The following is a 17,916-nucleotide window of genomic DNA, read 5'->3' on the forward strand; positions in this document are numbered from 1 at the left end:
GGGGTAGGCGGAGAAAACCAACCTGGAAATGCCCAACTTCAAAGACTAACTAATCAAATGGTGGTGGTATTATCAGTCTATCAACTGGCTAATGCCACAGCAATGCTGTACAATGACCACAAATCCTGGGGCGCCTGTTCTCACAGCTATGATAGAGGCCCAAGCCCTCTTGAAGCCTAAACTCAGAACTTCCACCTCCTTCTAATCACCAAAGCCCAGAGCAAAAGGGCACTACCTACAAAGTTACATCAGGGGTCAGCAAACTACAGGCCATAGGCAAAACGTGGCCCACAGCCTTTTTTTTTTAAGTTTTATTAGAATATAGTCACTCCCTTTTATTTACATATTGGCTATGGCTCATTCATGCTACTATAGCAAAGTGATTGTGACAGAGACCATTAGACTGCAAAGTCTTAAATGTTTATTATTTGGTCCTACGCTACAGGATAAAAGTTGTGAGTGAAGAATTAGGACTATTTCTGCAATCTGGCAGTGGAGTATTGGTTTATTATTATATATATTTAAGAATTTTTAATGGTGAGGATGCCTGGGCGGCTCAGTCAGTTAAGCATCAGACTTCTGCTCAGGTCACATTCACAGTTCATGACTTTGAGCTGCATCGAGCTTTCTGGTGTCAGCACAGAGCCCACTTTGGGACACTCTGTCTCCCTCTCTCTCTGTCCCTCCCCCACTGGTTCTCTCTTTCTTCTCTCTCAAAATAAATAAATAAACTTAAAAAAAAAAGGCAGTGAAATATGCAATTGAAATAAACATTGGAAACATTCTTTTAAAAAAAAAGAATTTTTAATGGCTTAGAAAAGACATAAAATAGTTAAGAAGTAAAAGAAGGTTTAAAAAAGTATATAGACAGTATGATCTCACCTCTACATAATCATGTATAAGTACATGTATTACATATAAATAATTCATATACATATATTATTTTCATATATTTTTTAAAGACAAGGCACAGATTGGGAAAATACTTGCAAGACACATATCTGATAAAAAGGACTTGTATCCAAAATACACAAGAAATCTTAAAACTCCACAATAAGAAATCAAACAACCAGGTTTAAAAATGGGCCAAAGATCTGAATAGACAACTCATCAAAGATACACAGATGGCAAATAAGCATATAAAAAGATGTTCATCACGTGTCATCAGGGGACTGTAAATTAAAGTAACAATGAGACACCACTACCTATTATAATGGCTGAAATCAAAAAAACTGACAATACCAAATGCTGATAAGAATGCAGAGCAACAAGAACTTTTTTACATTGCTGGTGGGAATGCAGAATGGTACAGCCACTTTGGAGGACAGTTTGGCAGCCTCTTCCAAAACTCAAGATAGTGTTACCACAAGATCCAGCAATCAGGCTCCTAGGTATTATCCAACTGATTTGAAAACTTATGTTTATACAAAACCTGCATAGGGAAGTTTATTGCAGCTTTATTCATAAGCACCAAAAGCTGGAAGTAACCAAGATGAATGGATAGGTGAATAAACAAAGTATGGTACATCTATACTATGGGATATACTCAACAATAAAAAAATAAACTGGCAAGCCACAAAAAGAAAGAACATTAAAGACATACTGCTAAGTGAAAGAAGCCAGTATGATAGGCTACATGTTATGTGATTCCAATTATATGACACTCTGGAAAAGGCGAAAACTACAGAGACAATAAAATGATCAATGGTTGCCAAGGACTTGGGGTTCAGGATGAATTGGTAAAGTACAGGGGATTTTTAGGCTGTAAAATTATTTGGTATGATACTATAATGGTTGATTCAAGACATGAACTTGTGAAAGCCCACAGGACTTCATAGCAAATAATGAATCTATATGCAAATTTTGAAAAAGCATTTAAGTCAGGGGATGGAAAGACTATGACAAATAACTGTATTACAAATATATGCAACAAGCTCACTGAAGGGGATGGGGAGAAGGTGCTGATCTAATAAGTAATGCTAAAAATGAGTACAGTCTGTAAGACTAAGGCAAGGGAACCATATATAAAACACAAGGTTTTTTACGGGACACAGGTGTGTAGTAGAATTGAGTAAGTAAATGGATGGCAGATGATGGGAACAATGGCCAAAGTTATAACAATTCAAACAAAATAAAGTAGCATTAGATAATAACCCAAAATATAATAAAGGTATTCATGAATCCATATTGCTATAAATAAATGACTGAACAAATTAGTACATGGGAGAAAAGAGACAAATCTTCCATACAGAAGAGTTCCAAATAATTTATACAGATATCCCACCTTCAAGGAGGGGCAGTATGACTCACTACTTCTTAGGTATAGGCCGTGCAGAGTGACTTCCTTCTGAAGTGCACATTATGGAAAGGGGGGAAAAAGAGTATAGCGGAGAAATGACAAGCACTACCTCAGTCAGGTGATGAAGGCCAACATCAACAGTGATAAATCATGTTGCCAGTATATGCCCTTGATAAAATGTTATGAAAATAGCGTTTTGCCTGTGGTCTTCCTCCCATTAATCCATAATCCCAGTCTTAGGGGGAAAACATTAAATTCCAATGGTATGGTATCCTACAAAATATTTGATGAATACTCCTCAAAACTGTTAAGGTCCTCAAAAACAAGGGAAATCAAAGAAAGAGACACTGCCAAGAGGAGACTAAGGAAAACATGACAGCTAAATGTAACATGAGGAGGAAGTGTCTGGGTGGTTGAGTCAGTTAAGTGTCCAACTCTTGATTTAGGCTCAGGTCACGATCTCACACTTTTGTGAGTCCCATATTGGGCTCCACGCTGAGCGTGTGGCCTACTTGGGGATTCTCTCTCCCTTTCTGCCCCTTTCTGACTCGTGCACATATGCACATGCATGTGTGTGAGTGTGTGTGTGTGTGTGTGTGTGTGTGTGTATCTGTATCCACCCATTTCTCTCTCCCTTTCTCAGAAAGAAAGAAAGAAAGAAAGAAAGAAAGAAAGAAAGAAAGAAAGAGAAAGAAAGAAAAGAAAGAGAAAGAAAGAAAGAAAGAAAGAAAGAAAGAAAGAAAGAAGAAATAAACATTAACATGGTATCCTGGATGGGATCTTGGAAAAGAAAATGTACACTGAATAAGAACTAAAGATACCTAAACTACAGCCTTTAGTTAATAATAATGTAATAGTACCAGCTCATTAAATAATAAAAGAAGCTGGGTGTGGCACGGGAACTCTGCACTATCTTTTCAATTTTTCTAAAGATCTACAACTACAAAACATAAAATCTATTTTAAAAAAAAAAATGTTAACAGTGATGATCTCCCTATAAGGGAAATGTTGGAAATTTATGCTTTTGTTTTTCTAATTCTCTGTACCACACACATTTTCTAAGATAAGCTCTATGCTGCTCTAAAAAGTGTATACATACAAGATTTGTGTTTTTTCCAACTTGTTTAAGTACAAAACACTAGAACTGTGATTATAAATTTTAAAAGCAGACACTATTTATTAAATAGTTACAATTTGCTACGAATTGTATAGGAAGAATTTTAACAATTATCTGTGTAATGAGCAGTATTACTCCTTTTTAAAATGTGAAGAAATATGGGGTGCCAGAGTGGCTCAGTTGGGTAAGTGTCTGACTCCTGATTTCAGCTCAGAGTGATCTGTACTGCACAGTGCTTGGACTCTCTCACTCCCTCTCTCTCTTCCCCTTCCCTGCTCACTCACACTCTCTCAAAACAAACTTAAAAAATAAAATAAAATGTGAAGACACAGAACATCAGAAAGTTTAACTCATATAGTTAATAGGTGGCAGGTAAACAGACTCCAAAACATCCTTTTATTTCTATATAATATATTTTCCCCAGAATTACCTGTGCAGTACTTCATCAACTAATGCTAGTATATATACTACCTGAAAGCACTTCACAACAATGCTATGAAGCGAATTATAAAAAGCCATATTTATGTGAAACTGTGTCATAAGAAAAATGTGTGACAGGCACCACTGCAGTACTAACTCCACCAAAACCAGAAAACAAAATCTCCATCAGATAACACAACAAGCTGCATTACTATGTAAAAAACACAGTGGCTACCAAACCTACACCAAATAACTTTTGAGTACTACAGAGTTCTTGTTTTACCAGAAATTATCATGAATCATACCTTTTTCCTAGGTAATAAAGCAGTTCTTTCAAAATGTGTCGAGTCAAAGAACTAAAATTGAATATTTTCCTCACACTACTTTGAAATTCAAAGAGATACTGAGGCTGACTTCTTGCTTTCATCAAGGCTTACCACCCCACTGCTCAAATTATTTCAACATGTGACAGAATTGATAAGCAGAATGAATAGCCTACATCTGTGCTTTTTATGATGCCATTTCATGATTCCTTAATTCACAGGGTGATTCAACTGAAGCTGAAGAATTTTAAGTAAATTGGTTTATTTTTAGGTAAACTGGTCTGTATCATGAAAATAACCCAAGAGCAGACTGCATGTGGGGTCTGAACAAGGGAAACCCAAAACCTGCCCAAAGAGTTACGTTATAACATCAATATGCATGAACAAGATCAAATATATATGGACAATAGCCTGTCAAAAGGACACAAAAGCCAGATTGATGGGGTACCCACTGGCCAAATCTGGGACAACGCGAGCATCAAAGTAAAAAATTCAACCAATAAAAAACCAAACAACCCAACTTCCAAAAACAGACAAAGGATCTGAATGGCCATTCTACCAATAAAGATATATGGGTAACAAGTACATGAGAAGACGCTTAACATAATTAGCCATCAGGGAGACGAAAATTAAAACCACAGAAAAACACCACCATCCACCTATCAGTCTGGCTTTAAAACCTGACACCACCAAGCGGTGGTGAGGATGCAGAATAACTGAAATGTTCATACACTGCAAGCGAGAAAGCAAAATGGCACAAACCACTTCAGAAAAAGTTTGGCAATTTTTTATAAAGTTAAATACATGTATACACTTATAATAGGATCCAACAATCCCATCCATACTTATTTACCTACGTAAAAGGAAAACCTATACAGAAATGTTCACAGCAGCTTTACTCCTAATCATCAAAAGCTAGAAATTCAAATGTGCCTCAACAGGGGAATGGATAACTGGAACACCGTATTACTCAAAATGAAAACAAACAAACCTTGGGTGAATCTCAAGTGCACCATGCTGTGAAAACAGACTCAGAGACTACATACTGTATGATTTCATTTACGTATTTTGGAAAAAACAAACCATAAAGTCAGCGAACAGAACAGAAATTGCAGGGGTTGGGGGGGATGGTTAAGGATGAGGGAAGGGCTTGAAAACAAAGGAGTAGCAAAGGGAATTTGCGGGGGGTGGTGGGGAGAGGTTGGAGGAATGATAAAATTGTTCTGGAATTTGTGGTGGTAACTGTGTGAATCTACATGTATTAAAATTTATGGAACTATAAATGACAAGACTGAATTTCATTGTCTTTAAGTTGAAAATAAATTTAAAAGGAAAAAAAATCAAGAAAAATCATGATTAAAAAGGAATAAATCCTCTAACTCCTTAAAACAGAAAACCAACTAACCACCTAAGAATGCTTAGGGACATCTGGACTAATCAACAGCACAAGTCTCCAGATACAAATGCATTGAGAATTTGGTATTACTTCTGGGAACTTGGTATTACCTCTAATCCTGCTAAAAGGGTTTACCCTAAATCTAATCATGAGAAACCATCAAACAAGCCCAAATTGGGGTCATTTTACAAAATAACTGGCTTGGACTCTTCAAAAATGCCAATTACATAAAACATAAAAACTCAAGAACTGGTCCAGATGAAAGAAGTCTAAAAAGAGATATGAGAACCCAGTGCAATGCACAATCCTAGATTTATTTTTTCTATAAAAGACTTCATAGGTGGGACAACTGACAAAATTTCGATATGGCCCACTGATTAGATATCACTATTGTGTCAATGTTAATTTTATGATTTTGATCATTGCCCTATGGTTATGTAAGAAAATTTAATTAGAAAGAAAGCAAATGAGGTAAGCGTTGGCATTTGGCAAATCTGAGGAAAGGGTATCCAGGAATTCTTTGTACTATTCTTGTAATGGTCTGAAATTATATCAAAACTGAAAGTAAATTATTAAAAAAAGTAACATCCCTTGGACTAAAAATAACAGATCAAGTAATCTAAAGGATGGAATCAATATGAACAAATTTACTAAAATAGTCTAGAGAAAACACTGGCACTTACTCAGTATTGACTACAGAGGAGTGTCTAGTCCTGACACTCAAGCCTGGAGTTCTAGATTCTACTCTGGCAAGGATTAGCTTGATGCTGTTAAATTATACAAGCAATTCTCCCTTAACTCTTTGCATGCTCATAAAAAGACTTCCACCTATAAAAAACAACACTTTCAAGTGAAGATCTGGCTACAAAAGAAGATAATTCATCATACTGACTTAGAAATTACTCATATTTATAAACTGGGTTATAAATCAGCTTCTTGAAAATTTGATTAATACCAGCCTCCCCAAATTGTATCAACTCTGGGACATGAACAAGAGTATTTGGGGACCCATAGCCTGGGAACCATACTCTTAAAATGGTAAGTTTATCAAGGCTGTGTAACTGTGAGGGCTCCTGGCTATCACCTTTTCTATTAGCTACATTCCTTCACCTCGTCATAGCCTTCTTTCAACCAACAAGTTTCATTACTCATAAAGACAACATCAAAGAGAATAAGACTAAATAAGTTCAGCAGGAAACTGTATTTTTAGTGGGAAAATCATGAAAAGTACTCAAATAATTTCACCTGGGAAAACTGCATAAGATACTATCATTTAAATATGACACTAATACAATCACTTTAAGGACACACAAAAAAGGGGAAAATGTTTTTATTTCATGCTTTTTAAAGTCTTGACATACAAGAGGTAAACCAAACCACAAGTGAAAACTTTAAATATGCAGACAGAACAGGAGCCACTATAAAAACTTCAGGCCTTTATCCATAACTTCAGAACTGGGGAGTCTAATCTTAAAAAAAGGAAAATGCTCCATTCAGCACTCACTTAATTGCCTTATTTAGTGGTATACCTAGAGTTTATGAATTAGCTCTTGGTTCTGGCATACTTAGTAAGTCTGATATTGCTTATAGAAATAGGATCTTAATACTTCATTCTCAGAACACTTTAAAATTCAAGCCAATGTTTTTCTTTCAAAGAGTGGAAGGTATTTCTCATTCAAGTCTGATTCATGGTTTTATAAAGCATAAAGATCATTTTCATTATTTCATCATGTATATGCTGGATTCAAATATTCTTTTTGATGGTGATCTACTCAATGACAGAAACTTAATTTGAAGAAAATTCCTTCCTTCTCAATTTGTAAACCAAAATTTTAAAAGCAAAAATGTCTGAAGTGATAGGAAGACATTTTTATGACATAAGCTACTGCTCTAAGCTGCGGGCCTGAGCAAAAACAACGAAAGTACACATTGTTAACTTTTAAGTAGTCTATGTTTGCTATAAATCCATACATATTTTAAACATATTTTCTTCTGCAATAAAAATCAAGATAATCCCAATTTAACAGCTTTTGAAGATGTTAACATTTTGAATAAAATAACTTCTCCCGAATGTCCAGGAATAAACTGAACCACAACTTACCTACCCCAATGACATAAAAATGATCAAAGTGCATAAAAAGTTCCTATTAAAAATGATTCTTCATATGCACTTTTACTAAAGCAATCAATGCAAAATGAATGTAAAGCTTGTTTTATGATTCAAGATTTAGGTAACCTCCAAATAATCACAACTTTTAAGATTTGAAATCCAGTGCTACAGTATGGAAAAGAGTAGGGTCTCCTAAAAAGGCAAACATAAAATTCCACACGCAAAATGGCCTCAATATCTGTAATAATTACATTCTCCATAATCTTTTATCTAAAACTTCAAAGCCATCAATCTCTTTCAGTGCTCTGAATGAGCAATCAAAATAGTCCCATTTATTCAAGTTTAAAACTAAATTTCTCCTCTCTCAATATGGAAGCACAAATGGAATAGACAATAAAAGTTATTTTGTCCAACATCCTGAGCCTACAGATATGGAAATCATCTACAACCCAATCTCATTGTGTCATCATCGATTCACCTTCTTCACCAGTAGCATCTTGGGAAATATGAAGGTCTTCAAGCATCTCAGCCAGACTAATTCGAGGTGCTCCTTCATCATCCGTGTCACTTTCCACAGGAATGGTTGAATCTAAAAAAATACAAGGAGGAGTTCAAATACAAATATGAAAATATACAAAATGCCTGCCTCAACCATCTTTCCTATCATTTAAACATATTATATTAGCAGTTCTTGTACCACATCTAGAGCAGGCATTTATATTCACTGAGTGACTGAACTGCATAAATATATAAATAAATATCCACTAGTATAGAGATCAGAAACTTGAAGGGTCATGCTCGGATACAATGATATCAAATGTGATAGGGCAAACAACATTTTAATAAGTCCTACTGTTCTGCCAAGTGTTTTTATTTTTTGCAAATGTTTAATTAGAGGACTTTTAAAACCACACAGTAAAAGTCATTTATGGAATGAAAGTTTAAGATACCAAAATACTTACACGGGGTTAACATATCTATACAAAAGCAAAAGATGCAACTTAAATCAAACACTCGTAAAACACTAACCTCTATAAATGTTTACATTTTTTCTAATTGCCTCATCTTCTTCAAGATCTTCAAGGAAATCTTGGTATTGCCTACAGAAGAATAAAGAAACATTTAAATATTTCATCTTTACCAAGACAGTATGGAGTTGTTTTCCTCATTTTCAGCACTGTAAGATAAATGTGTTCCATGTATGAAAATCTTTAAAAATAATAACTGAAGGTCAAATATGGATGTTAATTAAATAGTCTGACAAATTTAAAAAAATATTTTCTTTCAAAATTACATGATATATACACAATTGGGGTGACTGGGTGGCTCAGTCCACCTCTTGGACTTAGCATGCAACTCCTGATTTCAGCTCAGGTCATAATCTCACAGTTTGTGAGTTTGAACCCTGCATTAGGCTTGCACTGACAGCACGGAGCCTGATCATGATTCTGTATCTCATTCTCTCTCTCCCCCTCCCCTGTTTGCACTCTCTTTCTAAAAATAAATAAACTTTAATGTCCCTCCCCTCAAGTCATATGGCTAAGTTAAAATACATGCACTTTTAAGTCTATAGATGAAATAACCAAATATGTACTTATAATATCTAATTTAACATTATATATTTATAAATACTTACTTTAAATTACATTATGAGACTATATTTTGCTATCTACCACTCACATTTCATGACACAATTTTATTTAAACTCATTTTTTTAGACAGTGTCTTAACCATTATTAAAACCATTTTTCAATCATCCAATATAATTTTCTAGAACCCAACATCTTCATTTCTCCTTAAGTTGTTTGAAAAACAGCATATTTAGAAAAATCTGAGGGTTGATGGGGGGTGGGAGGGTGGGGAGGGTGGGAGATGGGTACTGAGGAGGGCACCCGTTGGGAGCACCGGGTGTTGTATGAAAACCAATTTGACAATAAATTTCATATTAAAAAGAAAGAAGGAAGGAAGGAAGGAAGGAAGGAAGGAAGGAAGGAAGGAAAGAAAGAAAGAAAGAAAGAAAGAAAGAAAGAAAGAAAGAAAGACAGCATATTTGATATTAAAGGGCTATTTTCTTTTCATCTGGAGTCGTAAGTACTCATTTGCTATTTGCGATATCCACAATGTAATTACTAATGTTAACTTTTCAAATGTGTTGTTTACAACAATGTTGCAATTCTCAGGTCAAAACCCAGGAAATAATAATCAAATCTGTTAAATATCATTATATCCTCCCTACATTGATTTGATATCCTCTTACACTGATTCAATTAACACAATAAGAATAAAAAATTAATACTGAATGGAATAATCATGTGATGACTATATAAAATATAAAAACTATAAAGATTTATTATAAGGATTTCCTTTGAGACAACATATAAGGTTTAAAGAAAAGTAGGACCTTTCATCATCTGTATCCATGTTTTCTCTATCTCTTGCAAGCTCTTTCAGTTTCCAGTTTCTGCGACGCTGACGTTTGGTACGGTCATAGTTCTTCTTGATTAATACCTAAAAGTAAAAGAAATATTTGCAAAGTTACAAAAAAATGGGAACTAAATAACGGGGCCTCCAAGTCCAATAAAGTTAAAAAGAGAAAGATTCTGAGAATGCCGAAAAGTCACCAAACTGATGAGTGGTTACATCTTAGGGGAAAAAAAATAGGGATCAAGAGGCAGGGTCAAGAGAACTTTTAACATTTTTCTTCATGTAGTCAGTATTTTATGAAAATGCAGTCAGCCATCATTTGCATGTGTTATAATTTACTAATGAAATTTTCCAGTGACTAAAAATTAAACTGCTTTTTTATACCCAAAACTTCAAATTTCTGATGTCTTAATCATCCTGAAATATTATCACAGGCAGGCATTTTTCCTTTTATTACTACTAATAAGCACTTATAGAAGTACATAGATCTTTCACAAACGTATGTCCTAGGGAAGTTTAAAAAATTGTGGAATAAGTGAAAATAATTTTACACAATGCAAAATCTTGTATGACTGTCTTCATCTCCTCTTACAACCTTGTTAGACTTTTATCTAAACTATGCTTCTATTTCCTAATTTACTAATCAATAAAAGCACAACTGGGTGGTGAGAAGGGGAGTCCTTCTTATATCCTGACTTTATTTTTACCCACAGCTAAAGAGATTAGTGTTTATTTTAAAAGATAAGTCAAGCAGGAGATAAAGTCTTTCCCATTTCATATTCACTCTTGTTCATGATTCTAATAAACTCATGTTAGTATTTTTTTTTTCAGAAGTAACATTCTTTCTCTAAGACTGAACACTGTAAAGATTATTTTCAACTGCAATTATAGTTAAGCCTGAATAACCTGAATAATGGTTTAAATTCTAAACGCCTTAACTGAACAATATATGAAATAAGCTAAGCCTAAAAGAATGAACCTAATTAAGTTCTAAAGGTCATCATTTTTAGCTGCAAATTTATTTTTGCTCTACGGATGGTACCAAGCCATTCTGACAGAGAGTGAAAATTCGATTATAAGATTATAAGAGCAACAAAAAAACCTCAATAAATCTTGGATTTTCTCCTCAAAGACACATGATTAAACATGAAGGCTTTTGCCATTACACCTTAACTCCAATTTCAAAAGAAACCTCTAAATAGATTTTATTTTCATAAATGTGAACTCGTGCATCTTACCCATAAGAGTTATCAATTCTCTTTAACACAGGAAAAAATCTAAAGCCTTACCACATCTGGGACTCTATCTGAGTTCATTTTGTTGACATGCTCATCATTTAAGTTACAGTTGGCCAAATCAAATCTGAAATAAAAACAATTAAACACTTAAGGACAGAAACATTTATGCTTTCCACATTACTTTTTATTTTAATTTTATGGAATTTAGAGTTCCTAAGATTAACATTTAATATGCTTTTCCACATTAAAAGTTTTGCAGTTTACTATACAGTGAACATGCCTTTATAGATACTGGTAAAGACAAAATGCACTGCTATCTGTGAGTTTCACGTATTACCCATCACTGTCCACCTTATCATATTGCAAAAGAATCAAAACAGACATAGATCAGTACAACATTAAGAATTCAGTTAGATGGTTCCATTTAGTTTACTAAAAAAATGATTCTTTAAAAAGATGGCCTAAATGGAGTAACTATGAGCTTTTGTCCAATCCAGTTTAATTTAGCTACCAATAAGCAAACTGTAACGCTCCTAAACTCTTAAATTCTTTTTGGAATAAACAGCTTTAGTATTTTAGATGGCTTTGCTGGATCCCAAAGAAAATTTGCAATGTCAATCGCCAGTTTAAAATACTATAGTACTTATAGGAGCCCCAGGGTGGCTCAGCTAGTTAAGTATCCAACTCTGGACTTCAGCTTAGGTCATGATCTCAGGGTCTTGAGTTCGAGCCCCATATTGGGCTCTGTGCTGCACTGGGCATGGAACCTGCTTAAGATTCTCTCTCCCTCTCCATCTGCCCCTTCCCCACTCACGTGCGCATGCTCACACTCATAAAAGAGAGAAGGGGACGGGAGAGGGGCGGGGGGGAGGAGAGGGGAGGGGAGGGGAGGGAAAAGAAAATACTATAAAATAATACAAACCCCAATACCAGGTCTCCAGGATTTAGAAGATGTCCCAAATGAGTGCGACAGAAGTACTGTTTATCTGTATTCATTTCGGATGTTTTCTGTACCCAGACTTCCCCAAGTGTGTGCTTGACAGGAAAGAAAATGCACTCTTCAATAATCCAGGCATAACTCAAAATGCATCTCACAAAAACTATATACAATGTTGATTTTGGTTTTCTAAATTTTCATTTTAAAGACAGCAACTGTTTTATTTTTCAGATCTCTGAAACATTGTCAAAATTAACAAATTACTGTATTGAATACAGAAAAACTCAAGGAATACATAAAATAAGTATGTTTATTAAGATTTTATTCAAGGCTTTATAAAACATTAAGAATGTCACCTAAATACAGATATCATATATAGAATTTTCAAAGCAAATGTTTTCACAGGGAGATAGGCAATACAAAGAGCAAAAAGAATAACTGAAAAAGTACAAGAATCTTAACTCTAGAAAATATCCTAAGCAACCCCTTATTTTATACATAAGGTTCAAAAAACCAAGGTTCAGACAAAACATTCTAGCAATCCCAGTGGCGGCACAATCCCAGTAGCTGCTGCTGCTGCTACTACAGAACCCAAATCTTTATGAAATTAATTTTTTAGACGTCTACTATTTGAGCTATAACCCTTTTTTTCCTTAATACCTATTGCAGAAACAACATTCCAAGTTTGAAATTTTAAACTAGAAACAATTAAAGTCCCTTTCCAAGATAGGATTTTACAAGCAATTATAATTGACATTTCAAATTTCTAGGCTGAATTAAGTATAGCATTTGCCAATACTTTTTACTAACAAAAAGAGACCTAAGTAAAATGGGATCAAGAGGGAAAAAACTAGGAGTAATAAACAGAGGAATTAAGGAATCTCAGAGAGGCAAAAAGAGACAGAGGGAGAAATGAAAAATGACAGGTCCCAGATTTAGGAAAGAACTGAAAAAAAAAAAAAGTGAATCCCTAGTTTCTTCAAAACTAAACATTCATTACCAAATGATATGACAAAACATGCTCCTTGGTATTTACTTACCCAAAGGAGTTGAAAACTTGTCTACACAAAACTGAAAACACAAGGATGTTAATACAACTTTATTCATAATGGTCAAAACTTGGAAGCAGCCAAGATGTCCTTCACTAGGTGAATAGGCAAATAGGCGTGGTAAATCCACGCAATGAAATATTATTTGGTACTTAAAGATTATACGATTCTAACTATATACAATTATGGAAAAAGCAAAACTACAGAGACAGTAAAAAGATCGGTGATTGAGATTAGGAGAGAGGGAAAGGACGAACAGGCAGAGAGCACAGAGGATTTTTAGAGCAGTGAAAATCCCTTTATGACACTACAGTGAGGGACACATGTCATCAGCAAACATTTGTCTAAACCCATAAAATGTACAATATTAAGAGAGAAACATAATGTAAACTACCAACTTTGGTTATCATGTATCAATGTAGATTCATCAATTGTAACAAATGTACCACTCTCATGGGTGGATACTGATAATGGAGGAGGCAACAGCATGTATATGCCCTGCATGTATATACAGGGAGTATATGGGACATCTCTTACTCCTCATAATTTTGTGGTGAACCTAAAACTGCTCTAAAAAAGTACAAGACTTTCAAAAACATTTTTTTAAGAACTCAGGAGCTCCCACTGGCTAAATATGGGGCAGTCTGAATGGGAGGAAAGAAGCAAGACAGGCAGGCTAAAAACAATGGGAAAAAAGTCGTAACATTATTATGAAGAGATCTGGCTATTAGTGAAACCGCCAAACGCTACTATGACTTGATACATCATAAAAGATGCACAGCAACACTTCTGAAATGTTCCGGCCAAAAATAACCTAAGTTTAAGAAAGCCTCTTAGATCCACTTTTCATTAAAAGAAATTAAAAAGAAAGCTAAATGACATCATGAGGAAACAATAAGAGATCCATAAGATAAATGCCCCAGTTGCCTTAGGAAGTTATAAAAAAAAAGAAAAAGAAAGAATGGAAGGGGACTATTATTAAGTAAAAGATTTAAGAGGTCTAATATTCACATTCAATATATGGTCCCCAACTAGGTACTACTTTGAATAAAACACAAGAGACATTTTGGGACAAACAAGGAAATTTGAATATAAACTATATATGAATGATAATACTTTGATTATGTAGAAAAATGTTCTGTTTTAGAGATGCATTCTGAAGTATTCAGTAGTGGTAACATATACTCAAATTTAAAATGTTTGAAACTTTTTTTTTTAATTTTTTTTTTTTAATGTTTATTTATTTTTGACAGAGAGAGAGAGACAGAGCATGAGTGGGGGAGGGCAGAAAGAGAGGGAGACAGAATCCGAAGCAGGATCCAGGCTCTGAGCTGTCAGCACAGAGCCCAACGCGGGGCTCGAACTCACGGACCGCGAGATCATGACCTCAGCCAAAGTCGGACGTTCAACCGACTGAGCCACCCAGGCGCCCCGAAAAATGTTTAAAACTTTTTAGTCAGAAAAAGTTTGCTTGTCATTTGGTCCTCCTATATAACAGTAAAGCAAAGAAGTGCTTTTTCACAGTAAACATTTTTTAAAATGTTCCCAACATTAAAGAGAAACATGAATTTACCAGAAAAATTAAGTCTAATAAATTTCACCACAATGACCACACACTAAAAACAAATATGGAATGCATTTGTAATCTAATGAGGTGTTAGCTTTATCTGGAACCACATTTTGGAATTATACTAACTAAAAAAAATACAAGAGAGGGACCAAAATAATGAACTCGGGGCGGGGGGGAAAGATGGGCAGGACGGAACTTACCTTTTTTGATATCATTCCAGCCCCGGCACTGCGTTTTAAATCCCGGACTATGCTGCATTCCATCACAATAAATTCCTCTAGCTGTTTGGGATGGCATAAACTATTGAAAGGGTTACTCCAGAAAGTGCTTCCATCAATATCTGCAACTAAGTATAAACACAGAACATCAAAGAACAACAGAAATGAAGTATTTCAAATGTGTTAATTAGGAAGAAGTTGATATATATGAACTGAGTGGCATGAGGTCAACAGAACCACAGTGGCAACTTTCTAGAGTCATCATTTACTCCTATAAATCAGCCCCAAACTTTTCACAACACAAGAGAAATTTCAGGTGTCAGTTATATCTTAAGTAGTTACTATCATCACAATCCCACAGAGGTAAGTATCTTTAAAATAAGATCAGATCCATTCAGTTGTATAGTTGTTCCATGTGCTGGCACGTTAGAAATGTTATCAATCATCTTAGCTGCTTAATTTATGGTAAGTAAAGTCCTACTTGACAGATGTTCATCCCAATACTGCAAACATACCTTTGACTTATGAATCTAATTGACAAGGATAATAAAGGACTCTAAAAACTATAAACTCTATTTTTATAACAGAAAACTACATTACAGGAAATACATGAAAAAGATCAAGAAGTAGAAGATGCAAGCAAGTACTGAGACGCCTATCAATGTGAGATCCTTAAAAATTAGTTTTTATAAAAGGAATGTTAAAAATTATGTGTGATAATAAGAATTAGTTAAAATCCATATTTAAACTAAATGTTTTACTGCACTGCAAGAAGTCAAATATTCCAAACTTTGAAATATTTGCTAAACATGAAACTTGGCAATGAACCCAAATATTCACAAAAACTAAATGACATAAGTCAATTTCAGTAAAAATATATGAACTAGAACTAGTAAATTTTTTTAAACTTCACAGATTTATTTCTTCAAATAAAAAACATAAGGGTTACTAATCAAAAGCAGTGTTTTGTAAGAACTAAATAGCAGTAAAACTCTTATCTAGTTTTTCGTAACAAATATTAATGAGAATGTTTGATAAAATTAATAACCTAAGTTATTACTGCTTGCTGGACAAAACTGTCAAGGCAAATATTTCCTAAAACTCACCTTGAAGGGTATTTGGATCTATGAGATGGATGGCGCTGGTTACTCGAATGCACACACAAATCTGGTTCATATTTCCCAGGCTTTGTGCCAGTCTTGGAGACAGACAAACAACATTATCCTAGGCATAAGAACTAATATTTAGAGTGAAGCAAATTCTAAATAACTGTCTTCAGTAAACACTCATCAATATAAGCCTGACCCAGGTGTATATGCCCAAACCAAAATGTGATTTTTAATTCTATTTATCAACAACGGGCCTAAAGAAAAGAATCAAATCTTAGAGAAACAAAAAATAAGCTCTTCCTTCTTAAGATGGGAACATCAATTGTAATAAACATGCTTTAAAAGTATTTTTTCCAGATCTTATTCACCAAGCTATAAGGTTTATTTCAATTTTACTGAAGTGTGAATGCTTACTGCTCTATGGTAGTACAGTGTGAATTCTAAAGTATTATAAACATCAGAAGGAGAGTGATTTTCTAAATCTACTTGTGATTTCTTTCAATTTCCATAAAGAACAAATTTCAGAGGAGCTACATGTCTATCATGGCTATATGCACCAGTATGTAATCAAAGACTTAATGCATGAAAAGCACATATGTCCATGTGTACACTAGAAAATATTATCAGCAATGTAGTTACCTGTTTTTAAGCTACATTAAAATACAAAAGAGTTATGTTTTAAGCTGTATCTATTCTTAATCATAGGCTCCTCCACTGAAGGAGCATTCTGTGCATCCCTAATAGAACCTAGTCCAGTACTTTGTTTTTAACTTAGTAAGCCTCCAAATATTAATGAAAATACTCTTTTATGTTGTATAAAAATATTCATTATCTGGCCCTTTAGAGAAGTTTGTTAACCCTGTTTTGCGGGTTTTTTTGTTTTTTGGTTTTTTTTAAGTAGGCTCCATTCCCAACAGCGGGGGGTTAAAATCACAACCCTGAGATCAAGAGTCACATGCTGTACCAACTGAGTCAGCCAGGCACCCCTGCTGACCCTGTTCTAGGCTATCATTTCATTCCCGTTACTACACACTACACCATAAATTAGTGAAAAAGTATCTTTATAAAAGCTTTAGAATCACTGACTTAGGCATAAATCCTGGCTTCTTCATTTTGTAGTCATGTAACTTTGGGCAAGTCATCTAATCTCCCGAGGCTTCAATTTTCTCACGTTCAAAACGATATGATTTAACCCAATTATAATGAGATGTGAAGAAGTGAAATATACTCAAATATATTAACTTTATATGGGATGGTCACAATAAATTATGGCATTTATCATTATTAGTAGATATTGATATAAAAGTTCCTATATGGTATAGACCTTTAAACATATAATCTTTAATACACTGCCTTCTATTTAGTAGATCCTCAGTAATTATTTGTTGAATTTTAATTCATTTATATTTTTGAAGCAGGGTTCTACTTTAATGCAATTAAATGAAATGATGATCTACATTTATTCAGATGTTTTTAAATCACAAAAATGATTCTATGATCTCATTTTCACAATACTGTTTAATTTCATCATGCCAAAATCCATTTTACACACATTTTACAAAGTGGTTCACTGATAATTATTTTAATGTCATTTCCTGTATTCAAACTTTCATAAAACTTTTCATGTGTCCAATAGGATCAAAAATTTTAAGGAATATGAACATTAAAAAACTGCAAACAGGCCTTTTAGTTAGTACACCAAAATG

The 17,916-nt window shown here is 34.3% G+C and overlaps 1 protein-coding gene across 2 annotated transcripts in view; it reads right to left on the minus strand.

Moving 5' to 3' along the window:
* Window positions 1-6,869: 6,869 nt before the first annotated feature.
* Window positions 6,870-17,916, minus strand: part of NMD3 (NMD3 ribosome export adaptor) — a 32,108-nt gene continuing 21,061 nt past the window's right edge. For both annotated transcript variants that reach the window (XM_049628602.1, XM_049628601.1), the window contains 7 exons: window positions 16,208-16,325; window positions 15,084-15,229; window positions 12,250-12,362; window positions 11,379-11,451; window positions 10,067-10,173; window positions 8,695-8,765; window positions 6,870-8,254 (listed from right to left, as the gene is read on the minus strand). In XM_049628602.1, the coding sequence (XP_049484559.1) occupies window positions 8,121-8,254; window positions 8,695-8,765; window positions 10,067-10,173; window positions 11,379-11,451; window positions 12,250-12,362; window positions 15,084-15,229; window positions 16,208-16,325 (762 nt within the window). In that variant the 3' untranslated portion in view covers window positions 6,870-8,120. The remainder of the gene's footprint in view (window positions 8,255-8,694; window positions 8,766-10,066; window positions 10,174-11,378; window positions 11,452-12,249; window positions 12,363-15,083; window positions 15,230-16,207; window positions 16,326-17,916) is intronic.

This window comes from Panthera uncia, chromosome C2, assembly GCF_023721935.1.
Source record: "Panthera uncia isolate 11264 chromosome C2, Puncia_PCG_1.0, whole genome shotgun sequence".
In the NCBI taxonomy this organism is placed as follows: Eukaryota; Metazoa; Chordata; class Mammalia; order Carnivora; family Felidae; genus Panthera; species Panthera uncia.